Source organism: Rhopalosiphum padi, chromosome 4 (assembly GCF_020882245.1).
Source record: "Rhopalosiphum padi isolate XX-2018 chromosome 4, ASM2088224v1, whole genome shotgun sequence".
In the NCBI taxonomy this organism is placed as follows: domain Eukaryota; kingdom Metazoa; phylum Arthropoda; class Insecta; order Hemiptera; family Aphididae; genus Rhopalosiphum; species Rhopalosiphum padi.
Window position 1 is genome coordinate 9804585 of NC_083600.1, and position 12076 is coordinate 9816660.

The window sequence follows — 12076 nt, forward strand, 5'->3', positions numbered from 1 at the left end:
TAGTTTAAGTTCTCGGATTTATAGCTTGTCCTGGATTCAAAAAAATAAAAATATTTGTGTATTTAGTAGGTCACATCCATTACAAGGAAACATTGGTACAAATTCTGCTAGGTAGGTACCTGGACTGGCTCAACTAATGTTGTCTTCTACTCCCCTTTCCCATTTTGATTCCTATATTGGTCATTACAGACCACTTTTCTCATCGTTTTGGACATGGCTATTTGAATTCTATAAAATAATAAATAAGATCAATTATCTATAATTATGGATTAGACAAAGTAAATATAAGTACAGTAGTGCAATTATCAGGAGTGTTGGGTGTGCAATTCATAGGGACCCTAGATTAAAAATCTCTTGTACGATATTCCTACTACAATCTGTAATTTACACACATTATATTATTTGTTTTAATATAATAAATAATTATGTCTTTACTTTTTTGAATTTAGAGAATAATTCAAATTACTTAAATTCAAATAATTCAAAATTTATCACCCGGGGGCCCAAGCTCTTCTTGCTCCTCCTATATACGTCTCTGTGTGTAATGTGTAAGTCATGAATCGTAACAATATTAGGTATGTGTCTGACGATAACAACTAAAAAGACACAAAAAACTATCTATCTATAGAATTCTTGTATTAAGTACTATCTGATAATAATTAATTGGATGTACACAAAATCATTAATGACTTTGTTGCCGTAAAAACAAGAAGAGTTAATTTTTATAAAAAAAATAAATTTAACTAATAATTATAATAACTATGACATGTGAGAAAACAATATTTTTTAAAGTTATGAATAATGTATGACTGTTTTTCATTTTTATTATTAATAAAGGGCCCGGTCCAGAAATTTTCACATGGGCGGTGGGCCCCTAATTATCAAATTGCACCACTGCATAGGTACTTCTATATCTCCAAAAAAAAAAAAAAAACCATAAAAACGTGCTTACTAAATCAAAGTTAATTTAAATATTATCATGGGTATAATTATTGTTTCGACCAAATAACAAATAGATAAAAAAATTTAAAAACGTTTATAAAATGTAATTAATAATCTTTTACGATATAATATGTATGAAATATATATGAATTGTTGATACTCATATATGGTGCGTGTACGGCAAAACGATAACATATTTACAGCTAATTAAAGAGCGATAACAGACATTGTTAAATTAGGATTAAATAAAATAAAAATGAATACTTTTGTTAAAAATAAAAAAAGTAAAGAAGTTGATTAATGCGAGATAGACTGGTAGGTATCTACTGAGGTGTGCCGTAGATTCCCCAACACTCCTCTCCGTATGAAAAGTTAATAAATGTTAATTCTTCCCTCCTATATAGTCGAGCTTCAAATATACCAATGGTCTGTACTCTATATAATATGTATACTATGATATATAGGTACCTACATACAAGTAATAGTCTATAGTGTCAACTGTATATCTACTTATATAGTAAAAAACGTAATTCTAAATTCACTACGACGGTTCCGTATTATTATGTAGGAAGGTCGTAGGCATAATAAATAGAAATATTCAAATATAGTCTGTCTCTTTTGCTTTTTATTAATACACTATATCACATTATCACGTCTTACAAGCATGTGGCATGTGCATAATTATATGTGTAAGTACAGCTATATTGTTATGTGCATTTATAGGTACCCACTTACGTACAATATTAATATTATTGTCTTGTCTACAAATTATAATAACATTAAATAATAACTTCACTATAAAGCCAGATAAAAGGACATTAATGTTTTAATAATAATTAATACATTTAAGAGCAATGATAAATCATTAGGTAGGTATAGATAGGTAGGTACATTAAATAATTAATTTGACAAAGATTCGTACAAAAACAAGGGCTGCTATATTTCTTTAACATCATATTTTGAATGTCAATCTTTAATGTCTGTAGGTTATATAAGATAGCAATAAATTAATGTAAATGGTTTAGATTTTCTTAAAATTTAAAAAAAAAACTTTGTACCTACTATAGTCCTATTACTCCTATTACCTATTGACAAATCAAAAAATAAATAAATAAGTATCTACCTACCACCTACCTACTTTAAGAAATGAGTATCTACTTGTTAATTTGATTTATCCAGTCTAAAACTAGTTGAGCACAACATTTTTTAAATAATTGTTTTAATAAAATACAATTATTGTTTAGTAATTATTTTTTTTAACAAATATAACCTTGCTTGGTGGGATCGACTGTGGCCTATGTTATTAGTGTAGGTATTTAAATTGTTGTAGTCTCCACTTCCACTGGCCTGACCGAGAGCAGTGTCCGTCCGTTTATCAGCGTTATCACATATTATCTCCACGTTCGTGACTACTCGGTGTGATAACAACAATACTTTGCGTCTCGCGAATTGCGATCAATATAATATTATTATTACATAGTACATAAGTACATACCTAAACAGTATTGCTGATCTCAATCGAGGTTGTACGACGCTCGTCGTCTCTCTTTGCGGGTTCTCCTCTCGTTAAAAGTGATTGATTTTTTATTTTTATTTTTTTTTTGGTCCGTCTGAAATATATAATAACAAATACGCGTAAGTACTGGTTTTCTTTCGTGTATTTGATGCAAAAAAATTTATGTCGAACGATTTTGAAAATTCAATTTTTAAACTCTGTTAATCTTTTTTTTTTTTTTAATTTTTTCTTAAAGGTAATGTCGTTAGAAAAAGATGATGGAGCTGTGGAAAAACTCATGGAGGAGGGAAAGAAAAAAGTGGATAGCGATGGCGACAAGTATGATGAGTTAAACAAATTGGAATTAAACGATCATACAGAAACTGCATACGCAGGCATGGGTAAAGAAGAACTCATGAAGTATGCTAACAGTCCGTTCTGGGTGCGTCTCCGGTGGTTGTTGTTTGTTACATTTTGGCTTTCATGGTTTGCCATGATGTTTGGTGCACTGTTCATCATATTCTTGACTCCTAAATGTTTCCCGTCTTCTAAACACGAATGGTATCAGAAAAGCCCGGTCTACATTATTAACGCAGCTTCTCTTGCCAACCAAAGTAGTAAGTTGTCACTTTTCAATCATTTTTATAACTTAAAATTAATAAGAAAATACAATAAATCAGTTTAAAAAAATTATTTTTTGTTCAATTAAGATTAATGTAAAAATAATTACAGAACTTGTACTTTAATCAAATTGATAGACGACTGTATAAATTTACTCATTTTATCTCTAAAGTACTATTTATTTATATAGATAAACATGGGAAATAAATTATAGATATCTATATTTAGGATGTTAAGTTTACTGATCTCCACAAAATAACTCAGTATTTTATTTTTTATTTATTTATGAAATAATACATATTTTCTATGAACAATTTTTTATACCATAAAATTAAGTAGGTAATTAACCAAGAAATAGGCATTTATTATTTTCTGATTCAATTATTATTAGATGACATTCAAATGATTTTAGATATCAGGATACTTGTATTTTCATTAGTAAATAAAATAACTCAAACTATCAATAAAAAATGGAGTATCAGTGGATTTAAAACTATTTTAACATTATCATGTAAACAGTAAATGACCAACTGCATATGATTCAAGTAATCAAGATATTGAAGTAGTTAATTATAGGATTAATATTTCTATTGGCAATTTTAATGATATAGATATAATAAACAATTAAAATGTTATTTTATGTTTTTTATTATTACAAAACAATATTACAGAGTAAAATATCTACCTTTTATAAAATGTATACTCATTATTTTAATTCATAGTTGGAATCTTTTGATCATAGGTACAATTATTCAATAATAATCTTAAATCAAAAATAATTTAGAAAAGGCAAAAAATTATGCTTATTCTTTAATGTTATTTAAAGTTTTTGTAGTACACATTTATTGTTGATTTACATTTATATTTATAATAAAAAATTAAAAGTATTTATCATTAATAATTTCAATTTTACTTGATCTTGATGTATGCATAAACAATGTACTATGTTTTAATATATTGTGCATTTTATTTTTAAATCTTAATTATTAATTATTACAAATATTGTTATTTATGTTAAATATATTATATATACTTATTGGTAATAATGATAATTATTTTCAAGATTTAAATGAAAAAATTGAATACATGCAACAGTTGGGTGTACAAAATGTAGTATTGACATCGGTGTTTCAAGCGGAGGGAGATAAAGTTGTAGATTTCATGCAAGTAAAAAGTTCTTTGGGAAATAATGTTACAATAAAAGATCTTATTAAAAATTTAAAAACTAAAGGTAAATATTATTAATAATCATATTTATCTACTAAAATATAAAAATAAATGTTTGGTTACTCTAATATTCTTTTAGGTATGAAAGTAATGTTGAAATTAGTTCCTAATCATTCTTCAAGTGGGAATATAATGTTTACGCGATCAATTATGAAAGAAAAGTTTTTTGATAAATATTACATTTGGAACCCTGGTTTTAGCGACGGTGAAAAACATTATCCTATTAACAATTGGGTTAGTAATTTTTGGTTTTTTTATCTTAATATTATTGAATATTCTATTAATTCTTCTTGTGAACCATAATAGTTGAGTGTAACTGGAGAATCTGCTTGGAGTTGGAATGATAATCGAAAAGAGTTTTATCTTCACACATTCTCTGAAAATGAGCCAGACTTCAATTTCCGTAATGAAGATGTTGTAAATTATTTTGAGGTATTTAGTTTATTTTTGTATTTTTATAAACATTTATTAATTTTGTATGATTAATTTTTCTAGGAAGTGTTTAAGTATTGGTTGGATATGGGAGTTGATGGATTGTACTTGGATAAAGTCCAATATTTGTTTGTAGATAAAGACTTTAAAAATGATACTATTATTGCACCAAATATGACCCAAAAGTATGATTCTTTAAGTCATAAAGCTACATCTAACCTTCCAGAAACTTATGAGTTGCTTTCACATTGGGGCAATTTTGTAAGAAATTATTCTGGGTGAGTTGAATTATATTAATTATTAAAACATAACTTTATTTATTTTACTTAAGCAAAAACAACCAAAAGTTTGTATAAAAATTAAAAATCAGCATATATTAATAAACAAACATGCAATATTAAACATTTTAACTTGATAAAAGTTCTGTTAAAATATCCATTCACATATTTAAGAATGATTTATGTTTTATGGTTGTTAAATAGTATCTTAGCTTTTTAATAATATTGTTCAAAAACTTATAAAGCAAAATTTACAAATAAGTTATTAATTATTATATTTTAATGATTTAATTTGAAAAAATTCTTAATAATTGTTTTTATTTTTATCTTGTCAAATAATTAATATGTTAAAATAATACATATGATATAATCTTAATATTTGGCAATTTTGTACTAAATATTATATTATAATATATTATAATATTAATATTATATTGATAAATTAATTATGAAACTAATGCAATTGTTGTTTGTACAATTTTTAGAGTATTGATTGTAAGCGACCTTGACTCTAAGGATGTTATGGGAGTAAATATGGTTCATAGTTCTGTAACGTTAACATCTAATTTCACTGGAGAACAATTACTCCATGCTATTTTATCTAAAACAACTATGTCATCTTCTTCATGGTCTTCTTGGGAAGTAAGTTAAAAATAATGAATTCTCTGAATTAAATAATAATGTATTTTTTTATTGATGTAGTGGGTATGTACTGATAAACCAAATTGCTGGAAAAATGAAACAATTGATGCATTTAGTATTCTTGGTTCACTGTTACCTGGTGTGCCATTCGTTAATGCTGATCCTAAACTCTTTGAATATAATAAAATACCAAATATTACATATATGCAAAGTACACTAAAAGAATTACGATCAATGCCTACAATTGAATTTGGTTCCTTTAATGCCAAACTATTAAATAATTATACAGTATTTGCGTTTGATAGGTAAATAAATTCATACATCATAATATTATTTTTATTTTTAAACTAGTTTTTTAATTATATTGTTTATTTTAGGGTAATGAGTGGTTCAGAGAGCCTATTATTTGCTTGGAATTTAAGTGAAAACAGCACTGTTTTAAACTTAAATTCATTTGATGGAATTCCTGCAGAAGTAAATTTGTCACTTTGTACGGAGACTGCTTGCTCCATACTTCCTCCTCCCAAGTAAGTTTTGGTTGTTGTTTTATAAATTAAAATAATTATACATAGTGAAAATAGTTGAATTAAATATTAGTTATAATTAATTATTTAATTCAGATAAGACTAAAATAATTTAGATTTTCAGATTGTTTCTATAAATTGGATAATTATTAGTTATATTTTAAAGAATTTTCTTGAATCTAAAATTGTTATAGATATTATGACTTTTTGTATTATTATTTTATTCAACAGCTAATTAACCCCAGTACTTGGTATACATTCATATTTATAGTTAAAGTTTATACTGTAAATACAAGTGTTCTAAATCTTATAACATGTTTATAAGTTAAAAAATCAGATAGATTTCTTATATTATTTTATATATTTTAAGTTAGAAAAGTAATAAATTATATTTTGGTTTAGGTAATTGATCTTTCATGACAGTGATTTTTTTGTATATCAAAATAATCTTGAATTAGCGAGTATGGTTCAATTATGCTTTAGATGATAATGAATTTATTATTCTTAATTAGTATGAAAAATTAAATTATTGTATTTATGCATTGTGATAAAACTAGGTTCATTCAGAAAGGTCTGTTTTAATAAATGTAAGATATTTGTTTATGCAGTACTAATGTTCTATACTATAAATTGTATATTTTATTATTATATTTATTAATCTTCTGCAATGAACTTTGTATTTATATAGTAATATTATCTAAAAATTTATATTCATTGCTATATTGAAATACTTATAACTATTTATTTGATAAGAGTTGTTACTAATAATTAGAGTAATTTATTTTAAATAATCGCTGAGTTAATAACAGACATTTGTTCTGTGAATATTAAGTCCTGATACGTCAATAATAAATCGACTAATGATTATATATTTCATTATAAAGAGGTTTTATGTTTGATTAATTAGTTGGAAATATTTATGTGCAAATACACATATAGTAAAAATGTATATACTTATATATTTGTAACAAAGAAAGCATTTTGTCAGGCAATTAAAAAAATGGTACAATTGTATTCAAATCTGAGCTCTATTTATCGATAGCCTAACTAAAATAGCCCACCATATTAAATTATATATTGTTTGATTATTGAAACAAAGAAACTCCTTTTTTTCATTCAATGTTATTTATTTTTTGTTCTAGATCAAAAATCAACAGCAATCAATTGAGGCTTGCTGGTGAATCTGCTGTGGTTTTGACTTTCTAAATGGTTGAATATGCCTAGAATTTTAATAACATTTATTGAAACCATTGAACAAAATCATTAATCTTTTGCTTAAGTATTAATAATAATAACTTATTATATAATAACATTTTATCTCACTAGTTATTACTTATCCCTCCCTACTCATAAAATTATCAATTATCTTGTAGTACCTATTGGAAAATCTTACTACTGGATACCTATGTAACAATATTATCATTACTGATATTAAAACGATTTGAACATAATACTTTGTTGTTTATATTTTCTTTTACCACTGTATTTAATAACCATAAAATATATTATAACAATTCAATATAATAGCTTGATTTTACATTTTTAAGGTAAAAATCAAAGTTAATGGATAGAACTAAATTAATAAAAATTTGTGTCTTCTGGTAGTCTAACAATGATTCTCAAAATGATAATTATTTATTAGTATTTACTATTAATAGATTTTATTACTATTAATTATAAACTATTCTTAATTCAATTAGCTAACTATTCGTAATACCAAAATGCAACATTTCTAGTGTAGTCTAGTATGAATTTTATGATTTTGAAATAAAATTTTAAAACAAATCATTTTCTTTTAGCATAGATACTACCATAGTAAAATTAATAAAACTGCATAATTTATGACAAACATTGATTTGCTTACAAGTTTTTGTATACTGTTACTATAAATTACAATTTATAACAACAAAATTATAGCAAGCTAGAACTAAGAAAACTTTGTGTTACATAATCTTTAAAATGGATCTAAAAAATGTTTTAAACGTATTTAATGGTTTTAATCAATTATAATGATAAATGTATTGGTTTTACCATGCCATTGTGTTAAATATTTGTGTATAGAAAGTATTGTAAAGAAAATGTATTGATCAATTAACTGTGTTGGTGGTTTCTGATAGTAAATTAGAATTAATTGGTACTTAGGTCTTCAAAAGTAAAAATTACAAAAATCCAAAATGTATTTGTTTATAGGAATGTTTAAAAAATCTAATACAATGTTAGTAAGTTATGAATATTTGCAATTTATCAATACACTAATTTGCAAACTATTTTAATCGAATATTTCAATTTTAATAGTTACAAATGGAAAAACTAAATACAAGGTTTCTCTTATAAGTGGTTTTATAACAATCTAAAAGTTTGAAACGTAAAAGTGTACCTTTTTTTTAGATTTAAATTTCAAATGTTTGATAAAATTAGACATTTAGATGAAAAATAAGATAAGTTATTTTGTTTTAATAAAAAAAAAATTATTTATTGTGACTTGACATATTTCACCATTACATATTGATATATTGACAGTACAAGTATAGTATACCCATCGTTAACAGAGTATTCATTATATGAGGTCTATATAAAAAGTGTCAATTACAAATTTATAATTTTACAAGTAAGTAAAGTTGGTATTTTTTAATTTTAATTTTTAATTTAAAAATAATAGGCTATACTTACCAACCGTTTTATAAGCATCATCTATTTAAAAAATGAAAAGTGTGTATTGTTAGGTTTATATTTAAGTTTTTAAAAGTATGTTAAATTGTTTATTTAATTATTTGTATTAAAAAAATATTTTGTGTAGTAGCTAGGTAGGTACTTTTAAATTAAAATGATTTATGAATATATACTAAGTTTTAGTCTTATCTATTATAATATTAGAGGGTTGTGATCAATAAAGTAGTGAATTAAAATTGATGATTTGACATTTTGACCTACCAGAATCCATAAGAAAAATAGTTTTTAATATTTTAAAAAAATACAATTTATTTTTTTGTTGGTTCAATTACGTTGTAGGTACCTACTTGCATATTTTTTAAATTATTCGTTAAAAATAAACAAACGTCTTTGTTTTTTTTAAATTCCATATTATTAGTCATATTATTTATTAAAAATCTTCGAGTATAAAAATATAAGATACGCTGTGTCCGTGTGTATCTATAGTACACATATATTACAAATATATTATTAACCAAGGGTAATTGACAATTGTGACTATAAAAACGAAACAAAAAAAAATTAAAAATAGTATAATACTCGTACCTATAGATACTGTCATTAATAGTGAGTGGTGGTGGCTATCCTATGGTAGAGGTGTAGCGCCTGCTACACCTTTAATTAGAGGTGGGTTGTCTATTTAATCTTTCGTGTGAGAATAATACAGAATAATACTTTGGAATATTTTAATAGTATAATAGTACCTAACTATTTTTTTTAACACGTTGAACAAACTATTCAGTAGATGGGATGTTATTGGGATGAATATTATTGAGGATGGGTGGTTACATCTTGTGTTTCGCTACACTTATATTTTTAAGGATATAGCTGCCACTGAATTATTTATAAATCACTATCAACGTAGTGATATGAAAAATATTTTCATGTGTAATTATCTATTGGCTAATATGTAGATTGTAATAAACTAATAACAAATGAATACTTATAAACATAACCTAACCTATATATTGTATTGTGATATAGGTAGGTTACTGTTGTACTTTTCTTATTACATATTAATTGATAATATTATAGTAAATTAGTTTTTTGGGTATATACTTTACTTAAAACAAAATTAAAATACGGTCATGGTTAATAATTGTGCGTAAGTAGCCCATGGGTACTCGGAGGGGTGGCAAGACGGGGCATTGCCCCCCCCCTCTGGAATTTAAATAGAATGTTGAGCAAAATTAACTTTTATTTTGATTTATAAACATTTCATCGATATTTTTACTTTAGTGTGTGAGGTTGGTATTTGATTTCATATAATTCTAATACATTTTGTAGTTTACAAGGAATAAACTTTTTTTAATGTATTTTTTGGTGTTTTATTTCATTATTCAGTAGGTATTAGTAGGTACCTCGATAAGTCAATATTACTGCCTAGGTGACGCACTAGCAGCGTAGACGCCATAATATATGTTGGTTCAATGATTTCAGCGTGACAGCAGCCTTACCCATCTTCCTACTGCAATTGTATACGAGGTGATGGGTGCTTTGTTAGTACACTGCAGTACTTAAAGATTGATTTCCTAGTTTCTACCGAGTAGATAGGTACCTACCATAAACTATTAATAACCCAGTACATGTGTGTACGTCTACAATTAATTACATACACATAGGTGCCTATTATATTATATAGGTAATTATTAATTACTCGAATCAATACGAATGTGTTTCTATATTATTAAAGTTACGCGGTTATTGAATATTGTGTTGGTATATTATCATTCTGCTTATTACCATGAGTTATAATAATAATGATTTATGAAGTATATTTTATATTTTTGTGTTGAAATTCAAATAATGGAAAATTGTGATTATTTATTTTATTATTGAAGTATGTTGTTAACAACAAAAATGTCAATAGTAATACAATGAAACATTTCAAACGTGACGTGTTTCAATAAAAATATCAAAAGAAAGGCGATAAAATATACTCATTTTAAAAAATATATTAAAATAATAACAATAATTTATTTCTATTAAAAAATAATAATAATTATTATTTATTTATTTTTTTAAATTATTCATGGTAATATATAGGTTAACCTAACCTATATTATATAGGGCAAGAAAAATTACTTATTTTAAACCGTTTCGCCATTTTCCGCGATTATATTTCTGCTTGCCGAAAAATCTGGGCAATTTGCAGGCTTCGTCAATCTGTATTAGATATTGGATTATTTGGATCTATCTTAACAGTTCCAAACGTGTTTGGCCGTTGTCGTGTACAATATTTGATCACACTTTACAACATAATATATCACAATACAAACGACGGATAATAAGTTACTACCTCACGTAGTCACGTATACCTATATTGGTATCAATTATATGTATCTGATCATAAATTCATATCAGTCGACAGTATTATACTATAACACAAAGTCGTACTTAAAAGACTATACTCTAACAAAGTAACAAACCTTAGATATTTAAATGCTAAATCAGCGGTTCTCAAACTGTTGTACGCGAAAGACGATACATAGTGGTACGCTGAGGGCCGATTTTGGATAATAAACCCATTCAATTAATTAATTCATATCTTATTTTAAAAAAAAAAAACTAATAAATAAAAAATAATTATACTGTAGTTGTAGTATTTTACTGCCTTTTATTTAAAATAAATGTATTTAACAGAACAATTTGGAATTTGGATCGTTCTATTTTTTTTTTTAGTGGTACGCGCCTGATTTATAATATACCTAAGTACGCAAAAAAAAAGTTCGAGAACCGCTGTGCTAAATGTTTCGATTGATACGCGTGACGACGAGTGTGTGATGCTGTGATGCACTGATATATAACATAATACCTATTATTATATAAAATATAAGGATTTAATACATATTCACGTAGGTACGTTTAATATTTTAATCACTTAATTACTTTAAGCATGCATACCACGACTAAATCAAATAAAACTATTAACACTTTTATTTCGATATGTACGCGTGTACACTATAATAATTGGATTTATTGAGTTCCCAATGGTTTATTGTCATCGTATAGGTAAATAAAATACTCACATACCTATTATAATGGTAGATGATAGAATTGATAGATGTAGTTGTAAACATATAAGGATGTGTGTTAATATTACATATAATCGTTGTATAGCGAATCGTCGTTTTTCCGGTTATTAGACATTATTGTTCCGATTGTTCGTGTACAGTGTACGTTACATATGAGTTCAAGACAAATTT

General features: G+C 25.6%; 1 protein-coding gene across 1 annotated transcript; it reads left to right on the top strand.

Moving 5' to 3' along the window:
- Positions 1-2367: 2367 nt before the first annotated feature.
- LOC132929872 (amino acid transporter heavy chain SLC3A1-like) lies at positions 2368-7612 on the top strand. The gene is made up of 10 exons (XM_060995494.1): positions 2368-2577; positions 2694-3054; positions 4122-4289; positions 4365-4519; positions 4592-4717; positions 4781-4995; positions 5481-5637; positions 5698-5942; positions 6015-6164; positions 7304-7612. The coding sequence occupies exons 2-10, from the start codon at positions 2697-2699 to the stop codon at positions 7365-7367; spliced, it is 1638 nt and encodes a 545-aa protein (XP_060851477.1). The 5' UTR covers positions 2368-2577; positions 2694-2696; the 3' UTR covers positions 7368-7612.
- Positions 7613-12076: the final 4464 nt, after the last annotated feature.